Source organism: Balaenoptera musculus, chromosome 3, assembly GCF_009873245.2.
Source record: "Balaenoptera musculus isolate JJ_BM4_2016_0621 chromosome 3, mBalMus1.pri.v3, whole genome shotgun sequence".
Classification (NCBI taxonomy): Eukaryota; Metazoa; Chordata; class Mammalia; order Artiodactyla; family Balaenopteridae; genus Balaenoptera; species Balaenoptera musculus.
The window spans coordinates 55,354,098-55,373,971 of NC_045787.1; the positions used below are offsets into that span (position 1 = coordinate 55,354,098).

The window sequence follows — 19,874 nt, forward strand, 5'->3', positions numbered from 1 at the left end:
TAAGTCAGAGAAAGGTTTGCTGCTAAATATAATATGCAACCAATCACCTCACATGATAGCCCTAGCGTGATGAATGAGGCAGAAAACTGCGCGGAGCAGGGATGGCCATGAAAGCTGGGGCAGCTGCAGCCTGCAGAGGGCCAGCGCCACAGGCTTCTGGACCATGGTTTCAACAGTCAAAATCACTCTTCATGTTTCAGTGAGGGGCCAGCAGATGCCCAGGTTTTATTCAAAGGGATGTGCCAAAGAAGATGCTTTCTTGCCTGTCACTCAGCTCCCTCAGGAATATACATGGCAGCGGACGGTTGTGGTCAGCAAAGACTATAAAGGAAAATGGGTCTGAAATTTGAATTCTTCATTAACAAAACTTAAAGCTGTATAGACAACGTGGAAGTATGTCCAGAAAATGAAATGTATAGTAGTATAAAAATGTTCTTTTTGTTTGAAGAAAACAATACCATTGATAATCTAAGGACATAAAGGATTTTCCTGAGGACCCCGCACTATTCGAAGTATAGGAGTGTAATCCTGGTTAAGGATCTGAACCCCTAAGAGGTTTTAAGACTTTAAAATGTCACATTCCTAGGCTTCACACCCAGAGGGCGATTCTAATTCCATAGGTTTGAAGTGAGACCACGGAAACATAAATTTTTAAACAGAAGCCCCAGGAGATTGTGATGTAGCCTGGCAAGCACTCGAGTGAGTTAGTTTGAGAACTACCACAGAGGGAACACAAAAAGGATGTTGCTCCTAAGTTCGAACATGATATTAAACTGAATTCCATCTCAGCAATAAGGTGGACTAAATAGCCTTTAAAAAATTCCCATTATAAAAACAAAACACCTAAATAAAATGTTAAAAAAAAATTTCAAATATATGACTGAGCTTTCAAGAAGATAGATGTAATTGTCAGCGGCTAAAGGCAGGATGGGAGCACAAACCTTGAGTGTTTAAGGGACTACTAAGGGTAGCAGTTACCTGAGAGCATCTGCAGGTCCACAGGGACACAGAGCTGTGGTTTTAATGACTTACAGGGAACAGAGGATAGAACCAAGGCCTCTGTAAGGTAGGAAGCTGTTTCAGAGATCCTAGGTAAAGCCAGAGCTGCCTAAGGCTACACCTGTAGTGAAGGTGAACTAGAAAGTAATGCACCCTGCAAAGGGAAAACAGCAAGGACATTGTCTCCTGAGGGTTCTAAACCACAAAGTCAGCCCTCACACCTCTGAGGCCCTAATTATACTTCCTATGTCATACAAGATACACCAACTTGAGAACTATGTTTTAAGTGGTTTAAAGAGTTGATTTTACTACATAAAATTGTAGAAAATACATACTAATCTATGATGACAGAAAATATCAGAGGTTTCCTGGGAATGTGGGAAGGTGGGCAGGAAGAAGAGGAAAGGACTACAAAGAAGTAGGAGAACATGTGGGGGGCAGGTGACAGATATGCTTCTTATTTTGATTGTAGTAATGATTTCATGGACATATACACACGTACTTATGTCAAGACTTGTCAAATTGTACACTTTAAATAAGTGCGGTATATTCTATGTAAATAATACGTCAACAAAGCTGTAAAAAAGAAATTCAATGAATAAGTTAAAGAGCAGGTAAGACACAGGTGAGGTGAGAATTAGCAACCTGAAAGATCTAAAAGAAATTACAAGAAACTAGAAGACTGCAGCAAAGATAGATAAAAATGAAAAGTATAAAAAAGGAGTTAAGAGATACAGAAAATAGAATAGTAAGGTCTAAAATACATTTAATTGAATTTCCCAAAGAAGTGAATAAAGAGAATGGGGAGAGGTGATATATGATGAGCTAATTGCTAAGCATTTTTTAGAACTGATAAAAGATATCCATTTTCAGATTCAGGAAACACAAAAAACCTCAAGTCAATTAAGTAAAATTAAGCCCACACCATGATATATTACACTTAAACTGAAGAATAAGAGGACTTTAAAAGTAGCCAGAAAGTAAAGATAGATTACTTACAAAGGAAAAACAACTATACCAACAGGTGTTTTCTCACTGGAAACAACAGAAAACAGTAGAATAACATGTTGGGAGTAAATACAATCAAAATAGAATTACATATCTAGCAAAATTATCTTTTAAGATTAACGGAAAAATAAAGACACTTAAAAACTGAAAGAATTTGGGGCTTCCCTGGTGGCGCAGTGGTTGAGAATCTGCCTGCCAATGCAGGGGACACGGGTTCGAGCCCTGGTCTGGGAAGATCCCACATGCCGCGGAGCAACTAGGCCCGTGAGCCACAATTACTGAGCCTGCGCATCTGGATCCTGTGCTCCACAACAAGAGAGGCCGTGATGGTGAGAGGCCCGCGCACCGCGATGAAGAGTGGTCCCCACTTGCCACAACTAGAGAAAGCCCTCGCACAGAAACGAAGACCCAGTACAGTCATAAATAAATAAATAAAAGAACGTGAATTTCTAAAAAAAAAAAAAAAAAAAAAAACTGAAAGAATTTATTAGCAACAAATACTCACTAAAGGAGCTTTTTACAAGTTGTGTTTTTTAGACGACGTGTTTTTGGAAGAAGGAAGATGATCCTTTAAAGAAGACTTGAAATGCTAGAAAGAATGGTAAGTAAATAATATTAATTCAATTTGGGGGGAAGTTGTTTAAAATAATAATGTCTTATGTGTGTATGTGTGTTTTAAAGGATAAAACTTTAATATTAGACAATAACACATGGCTGGGGGTTATGTGACTGGACTAAAGGACAGCAGAGTGTGAATAACACTAGAATTTAAGGTAAATATGCATGCTAGAAGTTATGCAGCAACCATCTAAAAGATGTAGATTTAGAATGGTAAAACCCACCATTCTGAAAGAGTAGAAATAGAGGATACAATTTCTAGAGGGGGAGGAAATGTAAAAAACAAAAACACCACAACCAATCCAAAAGAAGATACAAAAGAAAGAATAAAGAAAGTTGGGACAAATCACAAAATATGGTAGAAACAAATCCAAATAAATCAACAATCATAAAATGACAATGTAAATAAACTAAACTTTCCATTACAAAGACGATTTCCAGATTGGTTTTAAAAATACATAATCCAGCTATATAAACCATATGAACATATGAAGAGTTGAAAATAACTGTATGAAAAATGTACTAAGCAAAAAGTAGCCTAAAGAAAGCTGGTATAGCTATATTAATATCAGACACAATAGATTTAAAGCAAAAAGAATTCGTTTTTCAGATTAGGTGGGTCATTACATAATGACCAAAAATTCATTTTTCCAGGAAGATAATTGGTGTGCACCAAAGTAACACAGCTTCAAAGTATATAAAATTCTGAGAAAGAAAATGATAATCTCCTCAATGATCACAAAATCTATAGTAGAGATGTGCTAGGGAAGAAGCCTCTTATAAAGGAGGGTGGTCTCTGGGTCAAAGTTATGATGAGGAAGGTCTCTGAAGGAATGATGGATCCTCTACTGAACCCTGGGAGCTTTAGGTGAGAAATTATTAGATGGTTTCAGTTTTTCATGATTTCTATGTAACTGTACATCACTGTTACCCAGTCAGTCAACACTAAGTTCTTTCTGGGCATATGCGTACCTTACCTAATTTATGTAATTCTTTAAGAACTAGATACAAGTTATTACTGTACTTCCTAGAAGAAGTGATCTGGAAAACACAGGCTGAAACTCTGTTTTTGTTTCAGGGACAGATGACCTATAACATGTATGGAAATAATAGAAGGAATTAGGAAAAATTAACCTAAGAACCATTTGAATATAGATATTTAGCTTTCCTTCTATTTGTCTTTCTGTCACCAGAAGCTTTAAAATAATAAAGAAAAAAATGTGAAGGCAAGCTTCATATACATGTATACTAAGACTAAAGGAGGAGGATGTGCACAGGCCAGACCCATCTCTAGAACTGCCAGCAGACAGTAAATATGAAACCTAGTGAATGAATACATGTCACAGACATGCAAACAGGAAAGCAGGCCTCAGAAAATCTCCATCAAGCTTCAAGAGCAGGATGCGAAAAACCACTGCAACAAGCCAAAGGCCTCCACAGCTGAAATGACACAGTAAACCTACACCTCAGCTAATAAGTGTCCAGCTAATGAAAGATGACCACAGTGCTCAGTTTCAGCCTCAATGCAAAAAAAAAAAAAAGAAACAAAAAAGCAGTAACTAAAACTGAAAGGTATCCCCTATTTTATGATTATTTATAAAATGAAAAATCAGAAGTAAAATATTTAATTCAGTAGGGCTCAGGAACTAATTCAGTTCAAGTCACCTAGTCCCTTGCCCCTGGCAGGGTAACCCAAGCAAACTTCTCATGGAACGCAGGGAACTTCCCCCATGAGGCCTGCCTTCCTACCAGCACCCTACCCAGTTCCCCAGAACGGTTTTCTCCGGTTTTCTCCTGAATCCTATTCACCGTGGGCCCTAATCTGTAACAGCTGCTAACCGGCTAATGCTGCTAACTTTCACCCTGTATCTCTCCAGTAGATCTGCGTGGCTAATGCAGGAATTTCAGAGACAATGCTTTAATTCAGTGTTTATTTTAACCAAAGGGAAGCCCAGTACAGAAACAGTCTAAAATTGAAATCTTCTGATTTGAGTTGGAAAGCTCAAGAATTCCCAGGGCTCTACAAAGCCTAGCTGGAGAACTATGGCTCTTTCAATAAAATATCAACTGCAATGAATTAAAATGTCTGGAATACTTAAGTCCATGAGTTCATAATATTCGAAAAAAAAAATTAAAACCCTCACTGATAACCTTTGGAAGATGGTAGGAGGTCAATTTATTATTTTCGAAGCTGCCTCTTCCATACAAACTATAACTCAGGATAACTGAACCGCTGATGAAAGGAAATTCTTTCACAAAAATTTTCTGGGTAATTAATGAGAGAAATGATAGAATTAAAACAGCAACAGGGCTTCCCTGGTGGCGCAGTGGTTGAGAATCTGCCTGCCAATGCAGGGGACACGGGTTCGAGCCCTGGTCTGGGAAGATCCCACATGCCGCGGAGCAACTAGGCCCGTGAGCCACAACTACTGAGCCTGCGCGTCTGGAGCCTGTGCTCCGCAACAAGAGAGGCCATGACAGTGAGAGGCTTGCGCACCGCGATGAAGAGTGGCCCCCGCTCACCGCAACTAGAGAAAGCCCTCGCACAAAAACGAAGACCCAACACAGGCAAAAATAAATAAATAAATAAATAAAAATAATTAAAAAAAAAAAAAAAAGAAAAAAACAGCAACATTTTGCAGCTCCTAATGAAAAAATGGATCTAAGCAATGATCACGAATGGCCTTTAACATCACAGTGACAACCAAATGCTGTGTGTCTCTTGACAACAGTAAACAACACTTCCTATGAAGTACTCATGCCAAAAGAAAAAACAAACAAACAAAAAACCCTGAATCTGATCAAGGCTTCCTCTAATTGCCAGTTTTATAGGACATATGGAAGGTAGAGGAACATGTTAAACACCACCATAAGGATGAAAACAGCAAATCTAGAATGTGGGAAACTACAAGACAAAAGAGAACTGTTTTCTTCAACAAACAGACTGCCAAGACAGAGAAACCTATAGATTAAAATCATCTCAACATATTACAATGTATGGACTTTATCTGGATCCCATTTCAACAAACTGTAAATTAAAAAGAAATTTATAAGACATTTGAGGAAATTTGAACATTGAGGAAATATTTAATGATGTTAAGGAATTACTAATTTTTAGATATGAGAATGGTATTATAGTTACGTTTTTTAAAAAATCCTTATCTATAGAGATACGTATCAAAATATATATAAAATGATCAGATAACAAGAATTTGTTAAAATGTAATCTGGTGATGAGGTAGGGTTTGATGAAACAAGACTGGCAGGGAATTGAAAACCATTGAAGCTGGGTGACAGACCATGGGGGTTCATTATACTATTCTCTCTACCTTTGTATGTTTCCATAAAAAAGATTTAAAAAGAGGCAAAATAAGGGGGGAACATAACCAACTGCATTGTATGGACCTTATGTGCATAACCATTAAAAAAATTTACCAGAGTATCAGGGAAATTTGAACACTGGCTTGATATTTCATATTTAAATGATTATTAATATTTTAGATGTGATAACGGTATTAAAAATATCCTTATCTTTTAGAGGTATATACTGAAATATTTATGGGTAAAATGATATACTGTCTGGGATCTGCCTCAAAATCATCCAAAGGATCAGGATGGGGAAATAAGTAGAAGTAGTGATGAAGATTGGCCAGGAGCTGATAATTGTTGAAGACAGAAGATTCCTCATACCATTCACTCTACTTTTGTTTTACATTTTCCATTATAAAACATTTAAAAAAATGATAATAACCTACAGTGCTAGAAGTCAGAATAATGGTTACTTTTGAAGAGGGTAATGGGAGCCACAATAAGGGCTTCTGGAGTGGTAGGAACATTCTATTACACAGGTTTGTTTACTTTGTGATAATTCATCAATCTGTACATTATGATTTGCGCACTTTTCAGTATATTATACTGCAATCAAAAAATATTTTTTAAAAGCAAGAGATCCACTACTTCAATGCAAGAGAAGACACTAAGGTAGAATTACAGGTACTACAGCAATCACTAAGAAAGTTTAGTGAGCAGAAAGGCAAGAGGATACTGTACGGCCCTAAACAAATGCTGGGATCTGGTCTCATTTTTCCCATCTCTTAAAGGAAATAGCAGCTGCCTCGGCCGCTGTTGTGGAGCATTAAACGGAACAGTGTGTGTGAAAGTGCTTAGCACAGACCCGGGGCACACTGCTAGCAGTGAACAAAAGCTGTCTTGACTTTTATGTCAGAGGACGCAGCCTGCATTCATGGCCTGCTTGCCCTCTAGACTGCAACGTACGTATCCTGCACTCGTGGTGTTCATCTAGACCTCCGTGGTAATAAATTACTCTCAGACGGGGAGCTGGGTAGATACCCATCAGCCCTCCCCCAAGGCTCTAACAGAAAACCGCTAATGAGACTGAACAGAGGAGGCACCGCAGCTGCACGACCATCCGAGAGAACCCAGCAGGTCTCCTCCGCAGTATTCGGCATGGAGGCAAAACCACTTCAGACCAGGGAAGCCCACGCCCACGCCCACGCCCAGGCACCGTCCCTCCAGAGCCGCGATCCACTCCACCCCACTCCACGCCCCCCAATGGGGTCGCGAGGAGTAAAAGCCTCATATCGCCCCCTCCTCCCTCCCCCAATCAGCAAGCACGCACCAGATCACAGCGCCCAATCACATTGCTCCACATGCCGAGGGCAGCCCTCCGCGCACGCGCGCATAGGGAGGCTTCCCAAGGCCAGCGCCCAAACGCCGGGCTCCACGGGCTGCGCGCGTCTCCGCAGAGGCCACACTGCCACCTACTGCCCGATCATCGGCATGTAGCCCCAGGCGTACTACCTGATTCTCCGGGCCCATAGCCCAGACCAAAGGCTCAGATAAGAATTAGGGAAAACATGCAGTAATATCACGTATGAACGCAAGTTTTAATTACATTCTCTTACACAGCAGAAAAAAAATATTGTCTCTAACAGCCTCTTTTTCTTCCAAGCAGTTTGAGTTTCAAAACCTCATCTCACCTCACAATCTAATGTTTTATATAGGAGTAAAATCAAGGGGCCTAGGGACTTGTTCCTTTCACATATTTCTGGAGCACCTACTATATGTCAGGGTATTACCTGGGGCGCGCATTATCATCCCTAATTTATAGGTATAGGAACCGAGTTAAGGGACATAGTTTCTGAAAGCTGGCAGAGCTGGGGTTCACAGCCAGCTGTCTTCCCCTCCAAGTGCAGACTCTTCACCACATCACACTGCATAATGAAGGTACAAAGTGCTGTAAGAATACAGGATGAGGAAAAATCAACTGACTCGATAGGGACTCAGGATGTACAGAGAGGATCATTGGCAGGGTGGTATTCAGTACATGGTAGCGGGTACGTACTGCTTTTCTAAGTGCATTAATCTTAACAGAGAGGAGACAGTTACCTCCATGTGATATTTATTCACTGCAGACTATAAATGCTCATTCTTTGGCAAACAGCATCTGCTCACTCAGGAATCCATGACAGTTTTCCCTAGGTTTGTCTCCGAATAACAGAGATGACCCATACCAAGGCACCAAATATAATGGTCTTGTTTCCTAATTTTCCCTTCATACCTAGGAAAGTGTTAACACTAGCTTATATGAAATTCTTCGTTCTCGTTTCTGCACTTCCATAGCACTTTTCTTATAATTCACACATGGCACATCAGAACAAGCTCTGCAATGTAATTAACTGAGCCCACTGTGCTTTCATCACTAGAACAGTGGTTCCCAAAAGGAGTACCAAAAGGCCCTCAAGGGCATTTTAGAATATATAGGGGTATCTTTCTGACTGTCTAAATGACTGCAGGGCATTACTGGCACTTGGTAGAAGACAGGAAAATTACATAACTTGCAATGCCTAGACTGATTGACACATCAAAACACTGTCCCTGTTGAGAGCCAGTGTTTTCAGTATGGAAGGGAGATACAAATATGAACTAGAGGAAGGCAAGGAAGAACTCTGTAGAAATGAACTGGAATTGCAGGTTTCAGAATGATTTTTTCATAATTTGTAAACTATGTACATGTAAGCTTATATGCATGTATGTGCACATATGTATGTTTATGTGTACATGTATACATATTTTTCCTAGCTCTGTCCACTGAATGGGCAAAGAAGCAAAAATTCCATGGTAGTTGGGGCTTCCCTGGTGGTGCAGTGGTTGGGGGTCCGCCTGCCAATGCAGGGGACGTGGGTTCGGGCCCTGGTCTGGGAAGATCCCACATGCCACGGAGCAACTGGGCCTGTGCGCCATAGCTGCTGGGCCTGTGCTCTGGAGCCTGTGGGCCACAACTGCTGAGCCCATGTGCCGCAACTACGGAAGCCCGCGCGCCTACAGCCCGTGCTCTGCAACGAGAGAGGCCACTGCGATGGGGGGCCCGCGCACTGCAGCGAGGAGTGGCCCCCACTCTCCGCAACTAGAGAAAGCCCGCGCACAGCAACGAACACCCAACACAGCCAAAAATAAATAAATAAAATAATTAAAAAAAAAAAAATTCCATAGTAGCAAGGGGGACACCTAGTGCACAGATCTTGGTTGCTAATACCACTCACTCCCTAGTAAAAGGAACCAGTGCTCCTTGGAGAAATTCAGTTGACCCTTGAACAAAATAGGCTTGAACTGTGCAGGTCTACTTATACATGAATTTCTTTCACTAAATGCATACTACAGGATTACATGCATGATCCGCAGTTGGTTGAATGGTGGATGGAACCTTGGCTAGGAAGAAACCACTTACATGGAGGACCAACTATACGTTATATATGGATTTTTGACTGCGTTGAGGGTGGGCTCCTTTAACCCCCATTGTTTAAGGGCTAACTGTAATTGATTTCAGGGCTAGAGCAAGAAAGTTACAAGATGGAACACCAGGAGCCAGCCTGAAAGTGCTTCTACTAGCCAAATTTCAGAGAACTGGACTACCAAAATAACTAAGGATGGTAATGAATAATTAAAAAAAAAAAAAAAAAGAGGAATCCATAAGATCATACTGATAATAAACAGAGAAAGAAATGGGAGAAAAAGGGTTCTTGCTTACAGTAAATACTGAGTAATAATTAGTAAATGTGGAGGTATTAATGAATTTGGAAAACCATCATTTTGCAACCATCATAGTAAAGATTGATTCTGCAGATAAAACAGTCAGGCTGCACGGTAACTAACTATATGATAAAAATGAACAAAAAACAAGAAAGAAAATAATTGTTTACATAATTCAAGGAGACTAACTGTGAAGGCAAAAATGAAATAGAAATTTGCAGGAAAGAAAAAATGATTTTGCCACATGTGAAACAACAGTCTAATTCTTTTTAAGGCTTAAATGTGTGCTTATCTGAATTGGATTATCATAAAAGCCTCATTTCACATATATCTCATATGAATATATGATGACAAACATGGAGTGACTAGAAACGACACATATAACAGCCCGATAAGTACCTACCAAGGTGACAATCTTCTTTTTCTCTTGCTTCCCATTTGTGGCTGTCCACATATGCTGCAGAAAGCAGGCATCTTTTACCTGAGGAAAAAGACAATTATTTCAACAGGCATGGTTTCACAACAGGTTCAGTTTATACATCTGTTTTATTAAACATATCTTTGCCATATTTTCCATTTACTAGATTATTTAAAGATCTATTATGAAACTGTAACCAATATTACAGTTTACAATTCAGTTCATAACAACATGCATTCAACCTCTAACAAGCAGAAGATGCAGAAAGCCTGTTAAAATTTCTACCATAACGTTATGAGTAAAAATGTTGCTACTTTTGTTCCTATTACTTTAGGACTAGGAGCCATTTGTTTCCACTAATGTAGAGCCTAGATGAGCCTTAAAACTCCTACTTAGAACCCAAAATATTTGCTGAACAGTTGTTTAACTCATTAAAAGACTGCTTTATCATCATTAGTTAGTCCTAAAAAATTTCCATCTGACTTGGATCAGCATATTTACCCTTATTTCACATAAAGCAAAGAGTAACATCTTACCCAGTAACACAGCACCCTAGTGGTAAATAACAGAAACCTAATAAGCCAAATCTGGTGTAACCCACAAGATGACACCTGTCACAATGACTGGCATATAGCAATGCTCAATAAACATGAGCTCAAGGAATTAATGAGAAAGAATGAATGGCAACCTAAAATTAAAACCTTTTGAGCTTCAAAGACACCATCAAGAAAGTGAAAGAATAACTCAGAATGGGAGGAAATATTTCCAAACCATTTATCTGATCAGGGACTTGTACCCAGAATATTTACAACTCAAAATTTAAAAAGACAACCCAGCAGAAAAATGGGCAAAGGATTTAACAGACATTTCTAAAAAAAAAGAAAACACACAGATACATACATACACATAAATACACACACACACACACACACACACACACACACACACACACACATATGGCCAACAAGTGCATGGAAAGATGTTTAATATCATTTCCCATTAAGGAAATGCAAAATATATTTAAATACAACTTCACACCCACTTAGGATGGCTATAATCAAAAAGGCAGATAATAACAGCTGTTGATAAGGTGTAGAGAAACTAGAAACCTCATGTATTGCTGGTGAGAATGTAAAATGGTGCAGCCACATTAGAAAAGTTCAGCAGTTCTGCAAAATGTTAACATGGAGTTACCAGGTAACCCAGCAATTCCACTCCTTGGTATGTACCCAAGAGAAATGAAATCATGTCCACCTAAAAAACTGTATAAAAATGTTTGTAGCAATATTATTCATAATAGCCAAAAGGAAAAATGCAAATGTCCATCAATTTATGAATGGCTAAACAAAACAGTATATTCTTATAAAGGAATATTATTCAGCAATAAAAAGAAATTAAGTACTGATACATGCTACAACATGGATGAACCTTGAAAATATTATGCTAAGGAAAAAGAAGCCAGTCACAAAAGACTACGTATTATGTAATTCCATTTATATGAAATGTCCACAATCAGCAAATCTAGAGACAGAAAGCAGCTTACTGGTTGCCTAGATCTGGAGGGTAGACAGGCAGACAAACCTGGGTGGAAATGGGGAGTGACTGCTAATGAGTACGGGGTTTTTTTGAAGTGATGAAAATGTCCTAAAGTGATTGTGGCGATGGCTGCTGCACAACCCTGTGTACATACAAAAAACACACATTCAACATGAAACCGACTACCTTAAATGGGTGAATTGTATGTGAACTAAATCTAAATAAAGCTGTTTAAAAAAACTGAAAAGGAATGAATGGCAGACTATTACCTGAAGGTCATAGCAGACCATAAACCAAACACAACTAGAAGGCATGGGAGCTGATTAAACACAGTATTTGCATGCTATTGTTATTCTCTATCCATCTCCCAACTAAAACAAATATAAACACATCTGTGTGTGTTTATACACAAGACCAGTCCCTCCCTTGCCTTCAGCAGAGGTTGGGTCAGACCTTTACTAGAATAATATGTCTAAATTTGAAGTCTAAAGTTTTAAGCGATGAAGCAATAATATTAAAAGCTGCCAAAGACTGCCTCAAAGGGGAACTAAGATATTTCTTAAAAATAGTAACTATTAAAAAGTGCCTACATTTCAAATGGATTATTTTTTAAAAAATGATTAGATGTTTGGAACTTAGAATACATTTTTCATACAAAAGATGTTATAAATTGTCAGTTACATTCTTAGATCTGTCAAGAAGGATGAACAAAATGCAATGGCATTGATGGCATTACATTAGGTGTGTAGCTGCACATCAGGTCAGGAGTGAGCAGACCTGAGATTTAGTTTGAGTTTTACCAGCTGGTAGAAAACTTCAGACCCTGAAGTTGTAAGTGAAGGAACTGGCCGGATGATATTTAAGGTCTCTGCATGCTCTAACAGTCTGACATAGAACCAAAACAATCAGTTCAGATAACCCATTCATAATTTACTGTAGCATTTCTATGCAAACTGAATTCCAATTTCTAAAACCAGGCAGATCTCTCCTTTCTGTGGGAAAGAAGGGCAGCCCTATTCTACGTGAGCATGAGCTCAGGAGAGGGCTGTTAACCTATATACTCCAGGATACCAGTGACTTAAATATTCTCTATTTGTTGTTATTACATTCTCTTACTTATTCTCTATTTCTTCTCCTAGCATATGTTTTATTCTAGCATAAGAAATCAGCCCTCCTTGCTCTAAAGTCAGAAAAGACAATTATCTAGAATTATGTTCATGAGTTTTGAACTGGGAGACAAAAAGCAGAGGAGGTGATGGTGGGGAAAGACAAGAGTGCCAGAATGCTGTGTGCAGTTGTTCAAGGGGATCACATGACCGAAAACAAAATTAGAACTGGTAAATTTACAAAAGATAAGCCCAGTAACTTTCATATATATATGAACTTTTAAATGTTTGCTTTATAAGAAAGTAACCAGTAATCATTTTCCATCTCCACTGAGGATACAATGAAAGGAAATAGGTATAAGGATAAAGAATTTAAATTTGGCAAGTGGAAAATCTTCCTAATAGAAACCAATGACAAACATAGGAATGAGTTACCAAGTGGGGTAGGCAGAATAATGTCCCCCCCCAAAAGATGTCCATGTCCTAGTCCCCAGAACCTGTGAATATTAGGGTACATGAGAAAGGGGGATTAAGGTGACAGATGGAATTAAGATCAGCACATCAGCTGATCTTAAAGTGAGAAGACTGTCCTGGGTTGTCCAGGTGGGCTCAGGGTTTGTTTGTTTGTTTGGCCACTCTGCACAGCATGTGGGATCTTAGTTCCCTAACCAGGGATCAAACCCGAGCCCCCTGCACTGGAAGAGCAGAGTCTTAACGACTGGACTGCCAGGGAAGTCCAGGTGGGCTCAATATAATCACAGGTCCTTAAAAAGTGGAAGAGGGAGACAGGTTGTTAGTGTGATGCATGAAAGACAGAGTTATATAAGAAGGACCTGACTTGCCACTGCTCGCTTTGAAGATGTTTGAGAAAGGGACCATGAGCCAAAGAATGCAGGTGGTCTCTAGAAGATGGAAAAGGCTAGGGAAACAGATTCACCCCTAGAGGTTCCTAAAGGGAATACACCCCTTTCAACACCTTGATTTTAGCACAAAAAGACTCTGTATCAGACTTCTGACCTATAGAATAGTAAGGTAATAAATCTACATTGTTTTAAGCCACCAAATTTGTGGTAATTTGTTACAGCAGCAATAGGAAATTACTACACCTTCAGATAGACATTCCATTATCTGTAAACCTTTTAAAGTAGGATATTCATCTTTCTGAGATACTTTTAAATGACATCATTTAAAGTTTTTCCCATTTCTGTATGGTAGTTGAGGGGTCTGTATATTAACGTAAAAACCAAAGAATTTCTATGAAGCCAGACAGGACATTAAGTGGACAATGGCAAAATGGAAAATCTAGATCACCTTCTCAAACCTTAATGTGCATATGAATCTTGATAAAATGCAGATTCTGATCAGTAGGTCTGGGGTGGGAACAGAGATTCTGCATTTCTAAAAGTTCCCAGGTAATGATGATGATGTTGACCCTCAGATAACATTGAAGTAACAAGGGGATAGGATGTTATCAGCCTCACAAGTTTAGATCTCTGAGCCCATTTAATCCCATGCTGAATATGCCACCCAAGAGCATATATAAACCCTTCTTGAACCTGCTAACCCTTCAGCCAGTCAACTTTAGGAGCAACAATATTCTAAGATAACTATCCACTAAAAAGCAAATATTTCCCCTGCTTAATTCTGAAAAGATACCTCCATGGACCAGAATTTCAAAGTTTAGTAAATACTTATTTATTAAAAACTTACTTATTTGGCCTTTGGTAAAATGTCTCCAAACATGTTTTCCATCCAAAGGGAAGCAGTGTGATTGTGAACACAGATAGGCTTTAGAGTCACAAAGTCTAAGTGTGAATCCTAGCCTTGCTGTAAAAAATTTTATAAAAATGTGGGCAAGTTACACCAGGTCTCCGAGCCTCTTTCTTCATATGTAAAACAGGGAAATACTGTACCATAATTTAAATAAGGGCATATATTAAGTACCTAGCCTAATGTCCACTATGTAGTAAGTGCCCAAAAAGTTTCCCTCTCTAGCCTCTTCATATACTGAAGTCACTTTTTCGGTTCATCTCAATAAATCTTTCTTTCACCCTCTTGATCACTTTAGTTGCCCTTATCCATTATGTTGTAGGGAGAATCAGAGGAAGCGCCGAAGTATTCCAAATACTGATTTGTCCTGAGTTTGTACAAATTTTTTCCTCTTTTATCTGGTAATGGTTCAAGATGTTTTGATGACTTAAAGCTCCTTATCAGCATTCTCAAACCCCCAGTGGTCCATAATGTACTATCCTACATACTTATATCACTTGCCTTATACCCTTCAGTTCCTGATTTCAAGACTCCTTTCATCTGTGGTCTAACCCCGTGCTTGTGCAATATAACTTTCTGTAATGAAGGAGATGTTCAATTCTCAACTGTTCAATACAGTAGCCACTAGCCACAGGTGTCTACTGAGCACTTAAAATGTAGCTAATGTGACTAAAGAACAGAATTTTTAAATTTAAACTAATTTAAATAGCCATGTGTAGCTCCCGGCTACTACAATGGAACAGCACAGGTGAAACCTATCATGAGCTCACCCCTTCAAACTACGATCAAAATGCTAACTGGAAATTCTCTCAATTCACCTGTATCTAATTTCCATTCCCTTGTTAGTATGACTGCCCCCGAATATCCTAAGCAACTATGATACTTTCCCTGATAGACAATCCAAAGTCTTGTTTAAATTGAAAAGTATTTACTAACAACCATAAGTAAACAAGTTAGTAAATAGCTACAACAGTTAATTCTTACTGAGGTGCCAAGTACTGTGCAGACCACTTTACCTAATGTGTGGCATGAAACATTTTCATTAGCTAGGTCAATCAGTTAATTCTCAGAAAACTTCTGGTGGCCAACTATAAGGTTTCACGTTGATATTTAAAGGCGTGTGGGCAAAACTGTATGTGTTGCTTTTTAACAGGGGCTAGAGGAGGTATGTTGGAAAGAGGAGATAATAGGCATTGGAAAAATCAATTGTGATTACTGTATTTTAATCATATAATCAGATACATCTGTCAGGATTTAGCTTGTGTAAATTAAAAAAGTTTTTCCCAATGTCTTCATCAGCAGGTCCTTTAAACAGGCTTTGAGTGTGCCGTCATTCATTCGGATATCAAAGTACTTTAAAAGTAACTATTAGCATTTATTGTCTGAACGGAAAACTTGGGCAAAGAAACGTCAATCAAAAGTTGCGCCCAAGGTCATCAGGCAAACTGAGATTAGTACTGAGAAATTCCTTCACTAAGTGAAAACCAAGGGTCTGGCCACACGTCAGGTGTTGAGAAAGTTTATGACGCCCCTCTAAGGAAACTCAACAGAGAGAGAAATTTCATAGCGCCAGAGGGAACACATTTGGGCTTTTCACGGGCAGCAAAGAGATGACCACCCTCACATACAAACCCGGCAAAACATACGCAAAAGCTCTCATGCCAGGACTTCCTCTGCTCTTCACACCTTTGGATAGGCAGACACTATTATTTTAGGGAAGGAGATGGGTCATAGACCTTACCTCCCCTCTCTGTGCTACCAAACACCTCCAGGGGTTTCTCTAGCAACTAGATCCCAGAAGCATTTCCTCTCCCCTTAAAAGCCCACTGTTCCCTTTACTCAAGGAACAGAGTTCTCAGGGGTCTAATGAGGCAGCCCCACGAAGATAGCAGCCACCAACCTGTCAGGGAGAGCTGAGACAGCGACACTTTCCGCGCCCAGAGGATCCCCCGCCGCACCACGTGGGCCGCCATCTTGGAGCATACCAAAGGGCTGGCCGGTCGGGGGACTGCGGGCGGAGCACGGGTGGGCACAGTCCACGCCCCCTCCCCCCCCCGGCTCCCGCAGTTGGTGCGGCCCGGGACAGTATGGCGGCAGCCTTTCGGCCCCCGAAGCAAGTCCTGCCGCTGCAGGCGCTGCGGAGTTTGGTGTATCCAGGGCTGGGAGGCTCGGGCTCCACCTGCAGCCGCTGCCCTCTCGGAGGTATCCGCGGCCTCGGGCCGTGAAGGAGGGGAGGGATGGGACAGAAGGGAGCTTTACACCTCAGCGGGCATCTCTTTGGAGAAATAACAGCGCCTCGCTCAGGGGCCTAGAGCAACCGAGCATGCACTTGCCCTCTGCACGTGGGTACAGTGGTGGCCTCTGCGTGTCGTGGACGCCCGTGTGCCTGGGAATCAAAGGACAGATGGGCTGGGCTCTTGACCTGGGGGCTGTAGTACTCCCTCGGATGGAGCTGTGCTGCGCCCCGGGAACACCCCCTCCCCCTTGGGTGTACCGTTCTGCAGAATTTGGGAGGGGAGGTCAAAGACTCATATGATTTTGGAGTCCAGCTCTGTAGCGAACAGTCTGAAAGACTCTGAGCAGGTTTCTTTATTTTTAAAATTATCCCTTAATATCTTTATGAAAATGATTAAATTTGAAGATGCTGGTGAGTGATAATAAAATATTTAACACTTTGTGTCAGGCTTTCCTGTAATACATTTTACATACATTCATTCCTTTTCTCCTCACATCACCCAGTGAGAGAAGTACTATTCTTCATTTACAGAGGAGGAAACCGTAAAGCTAAGTAATTTGCCCAAGGTCAGAGGGAACTGGTAGAGGAAGGGTTTGAACACAGGCAGTCCTACTGTAACCCCTTCTCTGGACTGCCTCTCTAGAAATCAGCAATTTTTGTTGTTACATTGTTATTGTAGTACACAGAGCTCTTGTAGTGGACGATTCTTTGGCCAAGCTCCAGTTCATGCACAGCCGAGCATCCTAAAGAAATGATGTTTCCTAAACTCAACATTTCCGCTAAGTTGTGGTCAGTGATTCCTCATGTATCTAGAGGATACCAACAGTCCCAATCTGAGAGGCCATAACGCCTCATTTCACAAATGACAGTCCTGGGAATTCCAATGGTCACACTATAGCTTTTCCCCCTACCCTATATGCTTCTACCTGTTTAAACCAAATCCAGATATACCTGTTTTGCTATCTGTCTTTCAGATCCTAGATTCCTGTCTACCCATCCCCATACCCAGTTAATCACTAGCTCCTTTCACACACACACACACACACAGACAAAACTTGTCTTGTGGAGGATTTGCATTCTTTGGTAGTTTGGACATTTTTTCCCCACCAGGGTGACTGTTATATTTGTACCTGTCTAGGTGGATTATTTATACTAACCGAAGATAAGATCAGTTATTAGAAAGAGGCAGTCAAGCTCTACATGTTATTTGCTAAGTATAAAACAGTCAAAATGAGTTTACTTTCTCTTTCTCTGATTTTTAGCTAAAAGATACCTACTTACAGATAATATTGTGAAATTAAAGGACTTTCAGCATAAGAAGGTGGCCGTTGCATGTAATCTTCCTGGCACCAAAGGTAATCAAGTCTATTTCATTACTTCTTTCATTGATCTGTCGTTAAACTTCCCTCTGTCTTTATCCCTATTCAGTCTCTTCTTCAATGACCTTATCTCACAGAAGAAACTGAGATGATTTATTCTTAGTTTCCTAGTCTGCCCTCGCATGCCCCTTTCACCTCACTCTGTTACTGCAGAGTCTACCGCTCTTCTCTTTTCCCTTCTCCCAGGACCCCAGAGAAATACTAAAACTAGTGCTGCAACCAGTCCTCTAGATCAGTGCCACTCAAAGTGAGGTTCAAGGATTAGCAGCGAGTGAGAGGTGGATAGAAATGGCAAATCTCGGGCCCCAGACAATTTGTCTGCAAAATAAAGTCTGAGAAGAACTGCTCCACATGACTGGCTTTCAGACTTCTTGATGCCACCCTCAGTAGAAAATACAATTTGCATTGCATCTCCAGTATACACATACATATCTATAGATAGATAAAATGAAACAAAAAATGTATGATGATGCATTTTCACATCTTCTACTGTGTGCTGGAAGAATCAATAGACTAAAACAAAGGTTTCTTTAAAAAATCAGCAAAACATTGACAACTGTTGAGGCTGGGTGATGGGCACGTGGGAGGTGATTTTACTGTTCTCTCTACTTTTAGGTATGTTTGAAAATTTTTACTGTAAAAAGCTAAAAACACGGCACCACCACCCTAGGTCCTATTCCCTTTCAGCATCTGAGAAATCTTGTTGCGTTCATTCCCACTTCTCCTGCACGTTGAGTTTTTCCCAGTACTTCAGATTCCTTTATAAACACAGCAAGGCTCTCCTCTTTTTTAATAACAACTCTTTTGTTTGTCCTACTTACTTTTCCAGCTTTCCTCCTTCTCACTGTCAGATGTTTGTGAGCACCTAATGAACACTCCTTGCTTCTCATCTCTCCAGAAAGCAGTCTTCCTTCACTGGTCTGCTATCATGCTGTTGTACAAAACCACCTACAGAACAAGAAGATAAGAGTGACGGAAAATAGATTAATCTCCACTTGAGTAGACTCAATCTAGATTTTACTTCAGTCTTTTCTTCTTACCCCAGGTCGTCTGGAGCTCTGTGAAGTTCGCAGTTAGGGCTTCATGTCACTATCTAGTTGTTATTCCAGTTGTCATAGTCTTTCTAAGGCTGTGACAGTCGGGCATATGTTCTGAAAGGCAATTAATATAATGAGTGCCAATCTACTCCACTGTCAGGTATTTATAAAATCCTGTCCACATTTCATCATTATAAGAACCACAATGGCACTCTGTTATATACCACATCATGTACAAACTTGCCCCTTCCCTCCAGCTTCCTAGCTCTTCCATAGTGGATCTCACCCTTTCTAGAACCAGTGCAATTTCCTGTTAATCTAGTCACGGTCTCCCCTCACCACCTTTTCCCCCAGTTCTGTGCTTTTTCTCATGCTGATTCCCATACCGACAGTTCCCCACCCCCTCAGCTTTGCCAACCCTACCCAGCCCCTTCCTTCCTCTCTGGTACCTCTCTACTTCCACCAGACCTGGTCTGTTTCTGCTGCCCTGATTTCTCTCCTCTCTCCTGTTATGTTTATACTGTCACATGTCACCTACTCTGTCATTATTTTCAGGTAGCTTTATATAAATATATCTTGTCTTCTCAAATAGACTCTAAGCTCTTTCAGGGTAGGAACCATACCTTATCCTTCCTTGTGTCTCTCACACAAAGAAGGGTACCTCTGACTATAATATATGATAAGCACTTAATTTTGATTGATTTGTTTTAAAATACA

At 40.2% G+C, this 19,874-nt stretch overlaps 2 protein-coding genes across 3 annotated transcripts in view; one reads left to right on the forward strand and one right to left on the reverse strand.

Annotated features, from left to right (window-relative positions):
* The window catches only part of MRPS27 (mitochondrial ribosomal protein S27), a 97,291-nt gene extending 80,798 nt beyond the window's left edge, over positions 1-16,493 (reverse strand). Inside the window, exons 1-2 of the mRNA XM_036849081.1 lie at positions 16,406-16,493; positions 10,079-10,156 (exon numbers count right to left, since the gene is read on the reverse strand). Coding sequence (XP_036704976.1) covers positions 10,079-10,156; positions 16,406-16,478 — 151 coding nt within the window. The 5' untranslated portion in view covers positions 16,479-16,493. The remainder of the gene's footprint in view (positions 1-10,078; positions 10,157-16,405) is intronic.
* An 81-nt stretch (positions 16,494-16,574) lies between these two features.
* The window catches only part of PTCD2 (pentatricopeptide repeat domain 2), a 32,266-nt gene continuing 28,966 nt past the window's right edge, over positions 16,575-19,874 (forward strand). Inside the window, exons 1-2 of one of the 2 annotated variants that reach the window (XM_036849284.1) lie at positions 16,575-16,707; positions 18,004-18,096. In XM_036849284.1, the coding sequence (XP_036705179.1) occupies positions 16,593-16,707; positions 18,004-18,096 (208 nt within the window). In that variant the 5' untranslated portion in view covers positions 16,575-16,592. The remainder of the gene's footprint in view (positions 16,708-18,003; positions 18,097-19,874) is intronic. The other variant, XM_036849285.1, reaches the window with a different exon arrangement.